Raw genomic sequence first — 18858 nt, 5'->3', positions numbered from 1 at the left:
ATTTTAATAATTAAAGTAATATGTAGACTAGCGTGACAATTGGTAATGCACAATATTAGAAAGAAAAAAAAAAACATTGCACCATTGATCCACTCTAATTGAGAAAGTTAAATTTGAGTGGTGCACTTTTCTTCTCTAGCTATGAAGGTTTAGCAAAAGTTATATTATTGGTGTGTTGCATTTGTTTTACTCTTCATAATCCTTTTTAGGGAATTTTACCCTTCATAATAGAGTACCCAAGCAAAAGTTCAAAATTGAAACTAATACATGTTCAACTAGTACTTCCTTTTTTTATTTTACTCTTCCCAAAATGAAAACATTTTTGTTAGGTAGGTAAAATCGAGTCGGAACCTCTTACAAATTAATAGGTATCGAATTAAAAGGTTAGAAACTCTACGGACGGGGAAGGATAAGGAAATCCTTCTCCTAAAATGGTTAAATCGTCACTTTGCACAAAAAGTAAATATGTCAATCATCTTTTTATGAAATACTAAAAGCAACCCCCAATTACTAAACACATTCCCCTAAATCCTTATTTTTAAGTTTTTTGTTTTTTAAAAAATTCTCTTTCCTCCCACTTCTAGATAAAAATAAAATAGGGACCTTGTGTTTTTTTTTTTACTAGCATTTTACTTCCTCCGTTCCTAAATAAGTGTTTATCACATCTTCATGTAATTATTGCAATTCTTGATTATTAATATCTTTAAGTGCGCACATGTAAAAGTTATAAAAAGTTTATACCTTGACGAGTTGACGATATACATTGAGACGAATCCAATAAGATTCCGGCCACTTGACTATAATTTTTTTTATATAATAGCGAAAAATAGAGTTAAATTTTTTTTTTTGACATCGGAAAAACGTCAAAAATAATTAAAGAGAAAATACTAAAAACTATGATTAAGAATTCTCAGAAGTGGATTGCTGGTTGATGCGACACCAACGAGCTATGGTATGGGCATCATGGACTTAGGTCCTGGGGACCTTGATGAGCTGACACCATGCAAGGTCTTTCGCGATTTCTCGAATGTGAGTGATCGTCTATTTGATTGAAAGGTGGATGCTGTTTGACTGATTCAAAGCATGAACCAAACTTGTAGAATCCGTGAGTAGTATGATGTGATTTAGTCCTGCATTTTTCGCCCATTTGAGGGCAAACCAGCAAGCTGTAGTTTCTGTAAGAAGTGCGGAACAAACATGCAAAAATCTTTTGTTTTTGCGGGAAATCTCAGTGGAAGAAGAGTCAAAATTACTTGATGAACAATATCTACCACTTATTTAGGAACGGAGGAAGTGATAATTAATTGAAAAAAGGACTATATTATTTAGGAACGGAGGAAGTGATAATTAATTGAAAAAAGGACCATATTGGATTTACAATGAACGAAGGATGATTTTGACCCATGTGACCTTGATTTAGATGGAATTTTTTGAGATTTCCCCCCCAAAAATTTCACCAATTTTGTGCAATGTATATGTAGATTGATGTCCTATTTCGTGCAATATTTATGAACTTCGTGTAAATCGCGTTAAACAGTTTAATGAATTTTTTGTATATTGTATGAAACAATTATTTAAATTTTTAGTCCTTTAATTTACATACTTGAGAGGTTCATCTGTTATTTCTCTTCCATCGCAATAATCATATTTGTTTTGTAATATGTACAACCTTCGTTCCATATATAATACTTGTTACAATTTGACCAACACATTTCCAATAAACAATTGTATTTATATATAGGTTTAAAAAATTCTAATCAAAATGAAACATATAAATAGTGCAAAAAACAAATTGTTACGATTAATATGAGATAAAGAGAATATTATTTAAGCATTCAACCAAAAACAAATGCTCCTGGCCCAATTATTGCACATAAAAACATTAATTAACATTATTATGCCTAGAATTTATGATTTCTTATTAGCATTATACATGTAAAAACACCATAATTTATAAAATGGATGAGAGTTCCAAATTAGAGAAAGAGGTGCTAGTTGAGAGGAATAATATATCTAAAGGTATTTTAGGTATTTGGAAAGTCATGTTTAGCAAATAAATGTTACATTTTACAACCACTATGAATAGAAAGGTATGCAACATTATAACAACAACATCAGAGTGGCGCAGCGGAAGCGTGGTGGGCCCATAACCCACAGGTCCCAGGATCGAAACCTGGCTCTGATATGATGATTGAGAGAAAAGCTTCCACCGCTACAAATTTTTTTTTTTTTTCTTTTCCCCCATTTTAGCTTCATTTTCAAGCTACAATGTCTTGAATTCATCTTCTTCAAATATGTGCAGTTTCTGCACAAAACTTCACATTCCTAACTCTCTAATTTCTCACTCTCAACTATCAAGGTAAGCAAAATAAATATAAAATTACTACATTCAATTCTTTCTATTTTACTCTCTTAATCTTTGAATTTCTAGTAATTTCTGTAATCTGATGAATTTTTATTTCTATTGTTTAATAGGATGATGATACTAAAGTTTCAATCTTTTATATTCCTAGACAAATATGCAAACTATGATTTATATTTTATACTAATCACAAATTAACTCATAGTATGTATCATCAACTTTAGTTTAATATGCTAACTGTGATTTATATTTATTCAATTTTTATGAGCATGCCAGTTTTTTATATGTTTGTTTGTAATTGTTAGTGTTCTTATTGTTATGAAGTACTTATTTGTTGAATTGAAAACTAGACTTTGTTGGTTTGGAAATTGATATGTTGTAGTTGGAGAAATTTTGATGTAAAGTTGCGATTTTTATTGTTGTTTTCTAGTTCTGTGTGCAGTTGTTCATTATTACTTGTCCATGGAATCTCAACTTCATGGTTTTGTTTTTTCTTTGTTGAATGTCCAGTAAATTATTTTCAATATTTAGATTTGAAATTCTATAAACTTCTCATATAATACAATAAAATTGAAATTCTGGATTCCAATTTTTCTAGTATTTACAAACACTAGATTTAAAATTCCGAAATTGAATTCCATTATTTCAAATCAATTACAAGCTCTCAAGCACCTCTCAAGCACTACTTAAAATTTCCATGATTACAACAATTCTACTTACTTCCCAAATGTCATGATGGAATTTGTGTTTCCGGAATTAGAATACTTGGTATTTATATTTGGAATTCAATATGATGTTTTTGCATTCCATAAATAAATTATATGAACAAATGAAAAATTTATGTTTTATCGAAAATATCTTTGATCATTTATGTTATTTTTTTTTCTTTATAATTACTTTTATATTGGTTCATCTGTTGGACCTTTCAAGTTTCAATGATTGATTTTATTTCTGGGTTTTGCAGTTAGTACAGTTTTGTGTCAAATTTGTGGATTTTGTTTATAATCTCAAAAAATGGTAGAAGATGCATGTGCGGAGCGCCCTTTATATGGTGGGGCAATAGCAATGACGTTTCCTCTCAGATTTCAGGTTTAGTATGCCAAAATCCCCAAATTATTGTTATTATTTTCTGGGCAATTATTAAAGTCTGAATTATTTGTTTTGTGGTTTTATTTTTTATAGGATTTAAGCAATGTGAGAGAAGTTCCCGATCATCAGGTTGAGCTATTATCTTTCTGGAATTATTTGAAATTTGTTTTTGATGAAGTTAATTTGGAATAATGGGTTCTTAAAAATTGCTTAATGGGTTCACCGTGACTTTTGTCTCCGTTGTGCAGGAAGCGTTTGCTGACGCTAATCGAGATGAAAGTATTATTATTGAACTGTTAGACTTGAAGCAAGACGTCGCTGATGAAGCTAGTGCTGTGTGGTTCATTCAAGACCTTGCTAGGGAACAGGATGCCGAAGGTGGGATGGTGGGTCTTCCAAAACTTTACTTTGTTTGTTTTTTCCATTTGCGTTATTAGACCTTTCGTGAACTAGAGGTACTTCAATTCTCAAGGAAGGCAGAATATCTCTTTATTTTGATAAATGGAGAAAACACCTTCGATAAATATGTCCATTCATGATGAATTTAGTGACTTTGGAAGCTACAAATGTTTCATTGAAGTCCTCTAGATCATTTTAAGTTTTTAAATATGTTACTTGGACTTAGTAACTGGGATATGTTGGTAACTAAAACCTGGCGATTTGAACTGTATTAAAGAATCTTTGATGTCATAATCACAATCTTTGACTTTGACTTAGTAACCGCAAGTAAGAAGGGGTAATAGACTGTTAGGAGGTTTTGGGATGCGGCTGTATCTGTTAAGTTTTGTTGTGTAATAGTGTCTTTCATATCGGGGACTGCAAGTTTTCCCACCAAAGCTCTTTAGCTTTGAAGTCACTATGGAATGACTGTAACTTCTTTTGTTCGTTAAAACAAGGTATCAAAAGCTAGATATCACCATCAATTATCTGCTTCTCTTCCTTTTTCCAGTTTCTTTGAAAGGTGCTGGGTGATAGCGTTAGGTTGCCCTCAAAATCTGCTGATGGAAGAGGTTGGACACAGAGTCCTATGTGCATGTAGCATATACATATATGCACTCTTGGGCAGTAGCTATGCCCCTTAACATGTTGATTTGAATTATTCAGGGATTTCAGTTATTGAGAGTATGTAACTTATGCACGCTTTAGTTCACCAATGCAAAATTTTGGGATTATGGTATGCTTAAATTTTGCTTCCTCACACCGTCAATGGCATTGGATAATTGTTCATGATATGTATTTTTGCTTATCTTCATATAATCATTTAGTGTTTATTTTCCTTTGATTCTAGAGGCCTCAATTTTAGTCCTAATATCAGAATTTGAAGCAATTTGGTGGTGACTACCATATCTAACCACATTGAATTTGTCCAATTGCAGCTGATTGAACAGTCAGGAATCTTAGAGGCCCCTGGATTGTGCTACAGAAGCATGCCTGCTGTTGTGACCAGCGCTGTTGGCCAAATGGTGTGCAATTTAATTAAACTTTAGTTGAGCTGTCTGTTTTCCACATTTTGAAATTTCTTTATGAAGAAAATGCCTTCTTGATTACTAATGAACTTCAGCTGCAAATGTAGTGTACTGTACAAGTGTATATGAGATTGGTCCAGTTTCTATCTTGTGTGCTTACCGCTTAGTTTTACATGTTCTTTATTGTGTGATTTTGTCTATACAAAATATTGTCTGATGCCCTTTGTGCTATGCTGAATATTTGTGGGCATGCTGAGTTGCTGACAGTGATGTATTGATAACTTGCTTGCCCAGTTCTGATATTGAACAGTTTGCTCTACGAAAATTTGGACAGCTATTGACTGAAAACTACACTAGTATACTGATTATGATGTTGCTCACGTGTTGCATTTTCAAAAATTTGTTTTATTGGTGGCACTCCAATTCTTGAGTTTCTATTAGATAGACAAAAGTGGTTGGCAAATAAAGCTTACATTTTCGTAGTCAATTTAGTTATTTTTGTCGGATTATACTTTGTTCCTGCACACAGATTGTGGTATGAGATTTTGTAGAGCATTGTATGCCGAATCTTGTGCCTAGTAGGGGTTATTATTATGATGACCAACAAAATTGATCGTCGAACTGCTGGTGGAACCAGAAGCTCCTTATAATTTCGTAATACTCGAGCAGCTTGTAGATAGATAACTAGATTATGATTACATTTTTCATTATCTGAGAAGCAGGTTATTAGTACAGCTCTACAACCTCTGTAAGGTCTAGGTGCAATATGACATCACATATGCAAGGAGGTGGCAGAATATTCAATGTCTGAAATGATATGATGTTCAAGCCTGAATAGGTGCATTCTCAGATCAAGGACTCATTCCTTTCGGTTTCTAGTGTACACTGCCAATTATGTCAAGTTGTGAACCTGTAATCCTAATGAAGTTGGAAGTTATTTTACATCAAATAATTTTTTTTAGTTTGTATGATATATTATGCATTCCCGTGTTCCCTGTCCCTCCGAAATAAGTCCATGCAGAAAATAGAAAGTCATGATTATGTGTAGTAGCAAGAAGTATTATATCAAAACGATGATTAATTGACCTTTTAATCTCGAGGCATTTAGAAAGTGGAATAGGACAACTCCAAGGATATCCTTAAATTGTAAGAAAAGGATTGGCGTTTTTTTGTACCTAGTCGAGAAGGGATGGGGTGATGCTGACAATAATTTTGTAACTTAGCTCAAAATTGGAGTTTCAGTAGGATGTTCTTTAAGATTTGTTACAAGTTTGGCAATCTCTGCTACTTGTGTCACCTGTGATACTATTTTTTTTCTGGGTCTACTGTACGGAGTTTGCTGATAAATGGTATTTGTTTCAGCGTTCATTATTTATGCTTGTTTCCTAGATCCTGAGTAGGCTCTGTATGTCAGCTTACCTTATTCGCACGTGTCTGCCTTTTTAAGTCAACTTATGTTTGACCCAGTGGATCACATGTTGAAGAAGACTAATGACCTTGTCCTGCCTGGATTGAGGTGCCATTCATATTTCATTTTACTTTGTGGTCTTAACTCTTAACACAATGAATAGTACTAAACATGTTCTTTGTAGCTCATATTTTCATTCCTAATTTCCTTTTTTCTTTGCGTCACCTGCAAGTACCCTTCCTTTTGTTGCACACGCTGAAAATTCTATTTATCTCTTATCTCAAATATGGACGGACCTTAAAGCTTCATTATTTTACTCTTACAGAATCTCTATTTACCTGGTATGCTTTAGGATCTAAGATGATGGACTCCAAGTGCCGTCTTAAACTGCAGGAAAACAATCTAGCCAAGCACACATTTTTATTAATGCTTCATGCCTTGGTTTGGCTTTGTTGCAAAACAAGTGATTTTGACACATTTTAAGTCGGTGACAACATTGACCTCTTACCCTGGACCACAAAGACTATTTTCTGGGATCTAAAATTTTACGTTCTGGTTTTGTGATGATTGTGCAGGCCATTTCTAAGGGACGGCAAGGCAGAGAGGCACAGAATATAGTAAGGGTAAGGGGTGCTGGTTTTTTTATTATTGTAAATTTATAGTTTCTTGCATAGAATGGCTGACTAGGGTCATTGTGTGTCCTATGCAGGTTTATTTGGCTAATTTGCGTCTTAAGGAAGTTGGCACAGATATCTTGATCACTGCTTATGAGCCTGTTGTTATAAAGTAAGCTTGACAAATGATTATTAGTTCCTTCTTTATCTTTTTCTTTTGGATCAGAAAACGTGGGAAGGAAATATATCATTTATGAGAAACAGCAAATAGCTTACAACAAATTTTTTTGGTCAATCCTCCAAGAAAGTCCTTCCATTTACATCAGGCAATGGACATTGAACTGACAAACTACTGTGCAATAATACAATAGATCTTAGTAGCTCATGACAATCCTTCATCAATTATAACCCCACAAGGGTCTGAGCAAATGGTCCATTTCAACTTCAATATAACCGCCAGACATTTATTCTCTACTAGCAAGCTCATATGCCCACACTCCAAAACACAGCTCCAACTCAATGGTATAGTATGTGCCTCCTGCAACTCTTGATCAAAGTGCCCTCTATGTCAATTTACTTCCAATGCTACTATATCTTTCAGCACTATCTCTAACAGCAACACTTTACCTACGGGTCCATCTCCTCTTTTAGCCGCATGAATTTATTATCTTCCCAACTACGAGGTTGGACGGACACCAACCTTCATTATGTGACGTATGCTTTCCAATCTTTATATGTTGCTTCTCTATATTTAATGGCAACATTGAGGGTTGGTACCCATCTCAGATGAGATTTGTAACTGTCTCTCTCTCAAATATGGCCTTGTTCCTGCTCTTCCATGCTGCCCAAGCAACAGCAAGATTCCCCAAAGTTGACATCCACATTCCTATCCCATTTGTACTTAGACCTCTGAAAAAGTGATGGAAAGCAATTGCTATGAGTCATAGCTTCGTGCTCACTTTCTTTCTGAATTGCCCGAACAAAGAAACATTTTGAGATAGCATTGTTGTATGGTGCTGCATACTATCACAAACTCTGTTTTAAAAAGCATGTTATGCTTCCTTGTGTTAGGAACTTAGGATGCTGTATCTGCGTACTTATATCTTAATTTTCTGGGAAGACCAGGATACTTCAAAAGTAAATTTTTCCGTATGCCAACTAGTTCTGTTATTTTTAATTCTTGAGAAGTAGTATCAAGATTTGGGTCCGCATCCTTTTTTACAGACCAAAAAGATAGAAAGATAATAGTATCGTATTTGCTATGTGGGTCTTATGCTAACTGAACATTTTTCCATCTTCTGAATTCAGCCCATTAAGTGAAAGTGCTGGTACTGTCGGTGCTGGAGTTGTAGCGCCTGCCGAACAATCTGGATGTATACCAATGGCCGAGGTCTTCAAGCTTTCTGTTTCAACCTTCAAAGTCAATGATTGGAGCCTTTTCAATGCTTGAGGATGTTGTTCTTGGTAATTGGCACTACAACAGTTTTATTAGTTCAGTAGCGAGGAAATCAGGAAACTGTTGTCATTTGTTAGTAGAATTTGCTGTAGTTAGAAGGTTAATGCTTGATTCTGTCACCGATTTACCGTTAAATTCGTTTTGTAAATTGCCTTTACTGGTTGATTATACAAATAATAATTGGTTATGGAAATATCAATATTCAGTGGTTAGTTTTGTCAAAAGATAATGCTGTCAACTTTCGCCAATCACTTGAAAATATGACCTTCTCTCTCCAGAAATTCAGGCTAAGCTAAAAAACTAGAGGTTTACGGCTGTTGACAACAAAAGTTTTGTCCATGTATGCTAATGTCTTTGATGAGTATAAGAGCTTTTTTGTGGTTAGTCCAACTTTTGTTAAATTCAAAACGAAAGGAATCTTCTGGAGCAGCTTCTATGGTGCTTGATATTTCTTCTAAATGTGTAGTGATTGTTGTCAAAACACGTTAATAAAACTTCTCACCATCTTTATAGAAAACCACGTTGTAAGTAGTTAGCTTTTCTGGTCAATATACGACCTGAATCTTACTCTACATTCTTCGCCAAGCTTTGTGTTTGTCAACGATTGGAATTTAGAGGTTAGTTTGTCGAAGTTTTGAAGAGGTGAGGTAGGAATTGTTCAGAAATGGCGGTGAAGTGGTTGTTGCGGTACGAGAGGAGGAGGAAGTAGAGAGTTCGACGGCAGTGCAAGAGGAGGAAGATTTGAAAAGGCACTGGGTATCGCTAAAGTTCGTCAAAGTTAAAACTTCGCCAAAATTTTGGTCGGGGTTCATCAACGTTATCAAATTGGGTGGCGAGGTAGGACAAGGTGAATGTGAGGGATTGATGATGAATAAAGTTAGTTTAATCAAGTAGTTAAGATTTGATTAAATTACCCTTTCTGTTGTTAAGTGTGGATCCTTATCTTTCTCTCTTTAAGTTTCTTAAAAACTCTTGTCATTTCTCTCTCAGTCTTTTTATAAGAAACGAAGGACGTCGTTATAGAAGTATCAATAAATAATATTACTCATTTTTTTGATACTAATGCAATAGCAAAAGAAGTCTCTTTCTTTAAATATGAAAAGAGAGTTGTAAATGGAGGAAGTATCTACCTTAATGCAGGACAAATGTCAAAAAGAGGGTGGCATTCCCAGGAAAAAAGAAATAGAAGTGGTAAAAGAATAACTAGTATATATAAATTACGACAAAAATCAATAAAAATCTGTTCTGGGAAATCTGAGACTGTAGTTCAAAATAAAAATCATGTGAAATATGTAAAATCTACAAAAGCAAAAGTGAAAGAGGGGGTAAAATTGCTAAGAAATCTAATCACAGGGCAATGTAAGGTCTAATTAAATCTACATCTCATATCATATATCATCATTAAATAACCCTCATTGTTCATCTCATGTAATTGTTACCACTGTGAGTGTGGGAAAAAGGGTGAAAAAATATTGGTTAGACCTTTGCATCAAGTTCTGTAGAATCTGCTCCATTCTTTTGCTGCTTAGGTAACGAAGGGCTCCGACGTTCTTTTCCACCAGGTTTTGAGGAGGCATTGCCATACCAAATCATACCTGCTACGGCTATGATCATGCCCACAACCACATGTGAATTCAGACCCTCTTTGCCGAAAAAGATGAAACCAAGAATCAGAACAAGGATCGTCTTCATATGGCCAAGTACTTGGAACGATACAGCCGTGAATCTGCCGATGCAGATGAATTGGCTCAGGTTTGTCCCAATAGCAATTGAGCACGAGAGTGTTATAAAAATCTGTGAAGACATAATCAAGCACAATATTATTTAGAACTAAGAAAGGAGTGAAAGGCATGCATTGGGATTAAGTTTCTCTTGTGTACAAATCAATGTAGATGCAAAAAAAGTAGAAACATTGAAGCGCCACATTAGAAGAGTAAGACTATTCAACTAACCATTTTCCACATAACATATAGGTATATCGACACTCTCAGCCTTATTAGCAAGAAGGAATGACGGGGCCAGTAAAGGTAAAATAGTCGATATACCTTTCGATTAGCACAATAGCCTTTTTAGTGGAAAACCATTAGAGCAAAGCAGAATTCAGAAACACAAAGGGGTTAGTATCCTTACCACAGCTGGTAAAGTGTAGTCGAAAGCATCTATTCTCTGGCCTGTTAACCAATAATCAACAAATGGACCCAGTACAAGCAACGATCCAGCCTGCACTGGTGCAGTATGGCCAAGCAAATTGAAAGAATTGAGTGAAAACTTCTTCTGGAGATGATGTACAGACTGCAACATAAGACAAAGTAATCAGACAAGGAACAAAACTGCTTCTAAGTCAAAGGTAACCCAGACGTAAATGCCATACTAGAAAAGCAAGGGGCACATAAGAAAAGCACGCACACTTCAATGGACAAGCAAGAAAAAGAAATATTTGCTCGTTGATTTCTTCTTTCATTTGTGTTGACATGCGAAGGGGGGAGGTAGGCAACAAAACCTCAAAGCAACAAGTTAGTTTCATGGTTTATAGGATCCCACTTCATATAGCTAGGTAATTATACACACAGAATAAAGTTCCAGCTGAGAATAACTCTTATATGAGAAAAGCGGAACAGTATTCCATTTTACTTAATCCTTTTTTTCTTGATATTACACGATTATCCTTTTTCTAGAAATTTAATCTCTTTGAAAGATTTGCCCCACAAGGGAAAATTATTGTTATAATTTAGCCAAAATAAAGTACATTATAGTTTTAAAAAATAACTACAAAGTGTTCTCATGTACTCATATAAGGATTGTTCTTACGAGAACCCGACCCAAGTACCCAACCCTACGTATATCTGCTAAAACTGTAATTCCAATTTTTTTCTTTGGAAAGGACAAGTAATTTAATGCATGATAACCGTGTAGAGATGACCAAACCATGTGATCTTGTACTTGTAGGGAGAAAAAGAATCATTATATCAAACTGCAGTGTCTTGTGTACTGAAGCAGATTTGATTGTCAGTCAGTCATAAATTTTTGCACAAAATGTTTTTCAGTGTATAGTGGAAAGACATCACAATGTGGTCGAAAGATATAAAAGCAAATCTCTACTTTGTACAAGAGGATCATAAACCATTAATGAAACAAATATCAACTGTGCATAACCCCTTCCTCCAGAACCCAGATCATCTAGGACACCATGCTAAACACCTCTCTTGCTACTCCCTTTCTTTGAAGTTCTTTGACAAGTTAACATTTTTAAACAAGCCATCAAGACACCAAGCTCTAGCCTTCACAATAGGGAGGCTGCATCCTGAAAGCCCATAAGTCTTCCTCCGGACATCAGAAAGCGTTTTCCACCAAACATCACAAAGTGGGACTACCAATTGTGAGGCTTGGACATATAATTCGTGTATATTTGTTTACCTTGTATATTTAAAAACTATGTCATTTGGTTGAAAGGACAGTCAACATATAAATGTTGCCCACTCTTCTAAAGCGTCTGAAGGATTTGTCTTTCAGAATTACATCTTTAAGTAAATAAATCTCACTAGTCACTACTCACTACTTCATCATCATAGTGTTTGTACACGCCATTGATCCCATCATACCATTATTAGCCAACATAAGGTTAGAATCATCAAGGCCACTAGATATTTGAAGGGGGCAGGAGAAAACTTAAGTGTCACCTTAGGAGTTAGGAGAAAGAAACAAACATTACAGACCATGGATAAGAGTAATCAGAGATAAGCTCATCTTCATCACAATTATATAAATGCATGATTAAGATAAGTTTTCTATCTCCAAATGTCACAACATCGGGGGGACCTGTAAAAAAAATCTTCAGTTCAATGAGTGGAAAAGAAGGAAACTAGAGGATGATGCTTTCATTCAATGGAAGCAAAGTCTGTGACATGGCAAGCAACTCGTGAATTTACCATTTCTTCTTTTTGGATATTCCAATTTTCTTTTTCCTTTTTTTCTTTGGGGGGGGGGGTGAGGGTTGAGCTGAATATACCTGTTGGGTGATAAAGCAGAGAAAAGGTCAATTGAAGAGGGAGATACAATCCTCCATGTGATGTGTGCCCTAGAGGTAAGGACATGATATCTAATTCCACCCCCCATGAATTTTTCCTTGACTCACACACTTGGCTCCTGGATACTTCGCTTCTATTATATCTAAACATCAAGCCGCCAATTTAATCCCTTGGGATAATTGTTTCTTTTTCATTTATTGGACAATTTGGATTGAAAAAACTTTTGATTTTTTGAAGGAAAGACCCTCGCATCCAATCCTTCTGGAAACAAATATTCTGACTGATTGATAAATTCCACCATTCTAGGCAAAGCCCAGTTAAAATAAAACATCCCCTCCAAAAGTCCCCACAAACAACTCGGTTTAGGTGTTCTAATGGGTCAATTTTACATGACGAAAGCTTATTTTACAAATACTATAAGACACTAACAGATGAGAGCGTGAATGAGAATTGCAGGCCTTCTGGCCATTATAAAGGTAGCCAGTGTCAAAGTAAAGGAAAAAAAAAAGTAAATCTCTATTCTATAAGGGAACACTTGAGGACTTTGGTGTTCCCCTATAATGCCTAATATATCCCTATGTAATTAATAATTAAACTGTCAAAAAAGATGTCATTGTTTTAGTGATGAAATATATTTTTAAAGCATTTTTTTCTACCAATTATGTACTTTGTACATCCACGCTCGCATCGCGTGCATATAAAACTAATAAATATAGTACCAACTCAGGCTTAGCAACCAATTCTAACAAAAAATTGAAGGGATAATCAGTATACAGACGGTTATAAGCACCATAAGGATGTTCTATAAATTTCAGAAAAGAGAATCACTCCGTAGAACTAGTTTAACAGAGGGTCACCAAATGGAATATCCCGTATATATATTATAGATTCATTCATAAAAAATCTTCTCATCATTCTTTTACTACCTAGAGCCTGTCTAACATATACAAAATAGACATCTAGATAAGCAATGTAATTCCCTAACAAGACCTGCATAATAAATGGTTACATACAGCATGAATATTGTTAAATACTGATAAGATGCAACATGAACACCATGAAAAAAGAATAAGAGTTACTGTGGTCATAAAAAGATCTCCATGCAATCTATTCCAGCCTTTTCCTTCATCAAATTTTTTTTTGAAGGAATTTCATTTAAAAAATTAAGTAGAGCTAACTAGGCAAAAGATAAGGAACCAAGAGCTTACATATTGCTGCAGAGAAGTGCCCCAAACTGCAATTAAAGCAGTAATGAAACCTTTAGCATTCACACTGATATCGGTAACTGTGCATACAGCGACACCTACAAGAACAAGTCCTATGCTGAGCTTTGTGTCTCTGGAGTATCGAACTTTGTCGAGCACAATCTCCAACAGGCATGATACAGGAATCATACTCAATTTTGCAATCTGAGAAGCCACAATTGTTCTTTATAAGTCAAATAAGAGTTCGTGGATCTGATAATTATAGAGTTGAGAGCAAGATAGAACTGAGGATAACAAAATTTTACCTGGTAGAATCCCACTGAGTTCCACATAAGACTAACATTCATGCCGACAATCGAAACGTTAGCAAATAAAACAAATCTCAACAGATCAGGCCATGGCAAATGAGAGGGTTGAATATATCCAAGCCATCTTAGAACAAGAGTCATTATAGTTGTGGCAGTGAAGTGCAAACCCGTCAACGTAGTGGCTGCAATATACACAGAAAAAGAATATCTTAAGACTTTTGATCAAATCTTCAAAAATTGAAAAGATATTTACCAGGCATTAGTCCTATGTAACTCGCACTTTGCATTTCACCTCAAGTATCCATGTCATATCCTCACACTCTGACATGGGTATGAAGACTTTGACACTACATTCTAGACAATATCATGGAAACTTTTATAAAATATCCAAGTTAGACACTTGGACACAATTATAATATATTATATATTATAATAATTATTATATATTATATATATAATATATAATATATATATATATATATATATATTCCAACATATGTACTCGAGTCTGAGTAATATAAGACATGACAGCTACTGACCTGTTGTATCCTGTACGAGGCAATCAAGCTCATCTAAACCCTGAAACCTATATAGGGTCTCCAGGACACTTTGTATGTAGATTATCATGTAGAACAAAATACATGCTTAACAGATTAAAATTCCAAATTATGTGCCTTTTCATCACCAATCCTACTAAAGGGGAACTGAAAAGATCATAAAAAATAATAATCTTCCCATTCTTCTTCCACCGATAGTGCCCTTATTGTCTGTAAATATCAGTGAATCCCATCACTCGTATATAGGAAAACAAGTACTGTGAGAAAAGGCATAAGGAACGGAAAGCAGATCATAGGGGACATCTAGAGTAATTTGATTGATCATCAATGTGCATAGAACCTATCAGCCGTTGACATGGAAATGCATTATCAGTAAAAGCAATGAGGATTTGAGTGATTCAGCAATTTGGGTTCTACGCCTTGTATTGGTTAAATTATTGATAAAAAGCAATGAGGATTTATGTAATGCATAGCATTAAAGATGCGGATAGTTACCAAAACTAAACTCATATTTGGCCATGAGAGCTTTGTTGACAATAATAATTCCCACCGATGTGACAACATTGAACATCCAAGCACCTGCATCAAGAGCTGCTTTCTTCTCTGCCTTCGTTGCAGGAGCCATTTCTTCTTAATCCTTTCACAACACTAAAGGTTCACTCCTCAACTTTTGTTATCCAATCCTCACCATTTGCTGTACAAAAACAAGCCCTTCAGATGCTTTACATCAGCATCTCTGCAAACTAAAAAACATAAACAAATAAACATTTAGTAACATCAAGAAAAGAGCATATGTAGTAATACAACTATTAGCACTCCTAAGTCCTAACCCACTCTTGTTAGTGTATAAAAATGCTTAATACTACTAATACTTCTTTATTTTTTCAATTTTTTTTGGTGTGCTGGTATGCAATTTTCAAAAATACCTCTTTAAGACTATTAATCGTGAGTCTCTTGACTCTTCATTAGTTATAGGTCCAGTTGCATACATCTCAATATCACCAAAACTGGGATCCACATTGAGATTGATCGTTGACAAAGAGGAGAAGGCATGTCAAAGTGCTCCTTGAGTGTACATGTGCATCCTTTTATGGAAGATCAATACAATGCCCTTATCTTTAAGACCAACCAGATGAAGTGTTTGATCTCTCGCAAACACCACTTTTGCAAACATAGGCAGATTCTTAGGTCTCTCCGTCTCCCTCCACCACTAACGAATCCGAGCATCATTACAAGAGAAGACAGGGAAAGAGATGAACATAACAGCCACTCTAAACCCTTGGCCTTGGCTCTACCTACGCCTTTACAGAAACAATTACATAGAAATTGTGACAACACTCCTCACCATCTTCCACAAAGTACAAAAGTGAGAACACCATGGGCCATGTATATACTAGTCAATAAAATTTTAAACTACTAGGCCACTAATGGGCATAAAGAAGCAGAAGTAAAGTAACGAATACAAGGGTCTTCTAAGTAAAAGTTCAGGGGAGGGGATCTGAATATCAGATAAAGAAGTCAAAATCTATGACAACAGCTGAGGGCTGATTTGGCTGACCTATACTAGCACTTAAGGACTTAGAGACTGACATGTAGGAGGCAGACAGCCTTGAGATACAATTCCACAAGCTCATGGAAACCCTATACACACTACAACCTACAGCACATAAGATATGACACGTACATTCCAATAATTTCAAGGGGCCAAAATATTAACAGCCACAAAATTCTTTAAACTTGAAGTATCTTCGAAATCAAAACCAGAAAATGAATAGACACAATTACAAGGCACTTTGGACACAACCTTTTAACGCTCTATCCAAATTCCAAAACTGCCCCTCATTTTTCTTCATCAGACTACACTTCAAGAGACAGGGTTCAAAGTTCATAATACGTCAAACCCATATAGTTTCTCCAACAGTGCAAAGCAGCTTAAGAAGATGTTGCAAATATCTTGGTTATAAATTTCCAGCTTCACATTAACTTCCTAGAGCAACACTACACTTGAGTCATAAAGATGCTAACAAGTACAAAAAAAAATTATAATGTGCAACACAGTTCTTTTCCCATTCCCATCCAAACGGATTTGTTAGAGTCCAAAGCCAACAATGTTCATAAAAAAAGTTGCTATGAAAGTTATTCCTGTCTGCAAACAACTATTTAGTCAACCACTATTGACGTCAAGAACCATGATCAACAATGAAGAATAGCTACAATAAAATGTGAAAAGCAAAACAACTAACTCTAGTAACGCAAAATGATTCCTCCTGATACACCATGCGGAAATTCTTTCTTATGTACTCAAAAACATAGTTTTACCTAGCACATACTTAATCATCATGCACCAAATTGCCATGAAAACAGACCGCGTATCTATATTACTCCAAATACTAATGAGGTGCATCACAATACAGATTATGAAGCATAAATATCTAAGACATTTACATGTAGACAGGTTCTCTAAGAAGAATATATCTCAATCAACTCTCTTCAGAAGCAGCCATTCCTGATTGTAAAAGACGCACCGTCAAAGCCCGTAAAACTAAATACAGTTTCAACCTCACATAGAACCCTGAAGAGCCTATGATAGAAAGAAGTTTTGGTCAAATCATCCTAAATAAAGGCCTGTAAATAATGTATATAGTGCTCACTGTGCTTTTGGCAACCATATATCCCTTAAGAACCAAAATTCATTGTCTCTCATCTTTAAACAGCCACTATTCCTTCTAACACATAGCTTGATACTGATCCAAAGTTCATAAAAGAACCCCTCAATTAATTATATCTTGTAAGAAATAAAAAGATCCCAAATTCCAATCTAATATTTCCCCTTTACAGATGTCCACAAGATTAACTAATCAGTACTCATCAAGCAATTGCAAACATTAAAAATCAAAACCCAGAATTTCAAATTAGTGCATAACAAAATCACAAAACTTCAACCAATTTACTGAACCATGATCTTCCAAAAATCAAACGAGAGAATAAACAGCAGAAATTAAAGTCAAACCCCTCTAAACCAAGCTTAAATCTTACACATTTTTGCTTTACAAATCAATAATACAGCAAATATTACTAATCAAAATTCAAAAATTAAAAAAAAAAACCCACAAACAGTAAATCATCAAATCATTCATAACCACCCAAATTAACCACTCTTTTGCACAATTCAATCAAACAAACATTTGAAAGCATCAACTAAAAGAAATGAAATAAAGAACAAACCTTTACATTCAAGAATTTGAAGAGGGTTTTGAACTGCAAGAGTGATAAAACTCAACTCTTTAGATCTAAGAAGAAGATAAAGTTATGATCTTTTTAAGCAAATGGGTTATGCTGAATCAAAGAATTAAATGATTTGAATCAATGATTTATTTGATCGATCTCTTTCTCTCTCTAGTATCTCTAGTTTAAACAGCAATGGAGTAAAAATAATAAAGAGGAGGAGGAGAGAGAAAGTAAGAAGAAGGGAATTTTCTGGCAAGAAGAGGAAGTCTTTCGCACGAAGTCGACATTAAGTCTTCTTTCCTCGCTGGAGGGAGGCTTTGGTTGGTTGTACCACGAGCAATTTTTTGAGTAAAATTTGGAAAATTAATTACTGTGTGTTTAATATTTTTTTTTTTTTTTTTTTTTTTTTTTTTTTTTTTTTTTTTTTTTTTTTTTTTGGGAAAAACTCAACCCTCCTCTCTCCTCTCTCTCTCTCTCCTCTCCCACAAAACCCTAATTTTCAATCTAGGGGATACCACCACCCTTTTGGGCGGTGGTAAGCCCCTTTTTTGGTTTTATTACTAGCTTTTTACGTTTATGTTTCCAATAAATCTTAGTCTCTCTCTAATAGAGATTTTTCTACCCATATATTGGTTATGTCTACCCATATATTGGGTTTTATCTCTCTCCATGTGAGAGTTTAGGAATTGTTTTTGGGTTTTTCTGTATTTCAAGATGTTGATTTGTTGATCAAAATTTGTGCGGAGTTGCAACAGATGTCAAGACTTCGTTTACAATCACTTGAATTGAATCCGTACTTCAAAACTACAAAAGATCGATAGACCCCCTTGCAGAAGGCTGCATCAGACAGCGATGTGAAAGACAAGGGTTTTCAGAAGTGTTAGATCTACTCAACGATCTGGTTTTATCATTAGAATTGTATTTATTTCATTTGATATGTATTTGTTAGTTTTGACTTTTATTGTAGATGTCGTATGACTTTGAATCAATGAATTAATGTTACTTTCAAAAAAAAAATATTTTTTTTTGGAATTTTGGGGATAACAACAAAATTGGAAAAAAAAAAAAGACTAGTAATTATTGTGTGGTTTTTCTTTTCTTTTTTTCCAAGTTAAGGTTATTAATGTTAATTACTGTAAT

General features: G+C 34.8%; 2 protein-coding genes and 1 non-coding gene across 4 annotated transcripts; 2 read left to right on the top strand and 1 right to left on the bottom strand.

Annotated features, from left to right (window-relative positions):
- Nucleotides 1-2113: 2113 nt before the first annotated feature.
- Nucleotides 2114-2185, top strand: TRNAM-CAU (transfer RNA methionine (anticodon CAU)). The gene has a single exon. It is a non-coding gene; the product is annotated as a tRNA-Met (tRNA).
- A 16-nt stretch (nucleotides 2186-2201) lies between these two features.
- On the top strand, nucleotides 2202-8944 carry LOC104897935 (uncharacterized). Of its 2 annotated transcripts, none has more exons than XM_057395515.1 (8): nucleotides 2202-2359; nucleotides 3327-3451; nucleotides 3545-3580; nucleotides 3700-3837; nucleotides 4828-4914; nucleotides 6901-6948; nucleotides 7035-7111; nucleotides 8248-8944. In XM_057395515.1, the coding sequence occupies exons 2-8, from the start codon at nucleotides 3377-3379 to the stop codon at nucleotides 8387-8389; spliced, it is 603 nt and encodes a 200-aa protein (XP_057251498.1). In that variant the 5' UTR covers nucleotides 2202-2359; nucleotides 3327-3376; the 3' UTR covers nucleotides 8390-8944. The 2 variants fall into 2 exon arrangements, with proteins under 2 accessions (XP_057251498.1, XP_057251499.1); XM_057395516.1 differs by having other exon boundaries at nucleotides 2211-2351; nucleotides 3326-3451.
- A 640-nt stretch (nucleotides 8945-9584) lies between these two features.
- On the bottom strand, nucleotides 9585-18020 carry LOC104897933 (UDP-rhamnose/UDP-galactose transporter 6). The gene is made up of 6 exons (XM_010684904.3): nucleotides 17716-18020; nucleotides 14986-15233; nucleotides 13931-14115; nucleotides 13629-13829; nucleotides 10526-10687; nucleotides 9585-10189 (listed from the first exon to the last, which is right to left on the bottom strand). The coding sequence occupies exons 2-6, from the start codon at nucleotides 15113-15115 to the stop codon at nucleotides 9872-9874; spliced, it is 996 nt and encodes a 331-aa protein (XP_010683206.2). The 5' UTR covers nucleotides 15116-15233; nucleotides 17716-18020; the 3' UTR covers nucleotides 9585-9871.
- Between the last annotated feature and the right edge of the window lie 838 nt (nucleotides 18021-18858).

Source organism: Beta vulgaris, chromosome 6 (genome assembly GCF_026745355.1).
Source record: "Beta vulgaris subsp. vulgaris cultivar EL10 chromosome 6, EL10.2, whole genome shotgun sequence".
NCBI classification, from domain to species: domain Eukaryota; kingdom Viridiplantae; phylum Streptophyta; class Magnoliopsida; order Caryophyllales; family Amaranthaceae; genus Beta; species Beta vulgaris.
The sequence above is the reverse complement of the archived record's forward strand: the minus strand, read 5'-3'. Positions and strand labels throughout refer to the sequence as shown.

Bases quoted from the DNA above. Each gene is read 5' to 3' on its own strand.
- LOC104897935 (XM_057395515.1), top strand. From the start codon at position 3,377: ATGGTAGAAGATGCATGTGCGGAGCGCCCTTTATATGGTGGGGCAATA. The intron at 3,838-4,827 runs GTGGGTCTTCCA...GTCCAATTGCAG, and splicing joins AGGATGCCGAAGGTGGGATG to CTGATTGAACAGTCAGGAAT. The intron at 6,949-7,034 runs GTAAGGGGTGCT...TGTCCTATGCAG, and splicing joins AGGCACAGAATATAGTAAGG to GTTTATTTGGCTAATTTGCG.
- LOC104897933 (XM_010684904.3), bottom strand. From the start codon at position 15,115: ATGGCTCCTGCAACGAAGGCAGAGAAGAAAGCAGCTCTTGATGCAGGT. The intron at 14,116-14,985 runs GTAACTATCCGC...TGTATATTGCAG, and splicing joins CAAATATGAGTTTAGTTTTG to CCACTACGTTGACGGGTTTG. The intron at 10,688-13,628 runs GTAAGCTCTTGG...CTTATGTTGCAG, and splicing joins GCACTTCTCTGCAGCAATAT to TCTGTACATCATCTCCAGAA.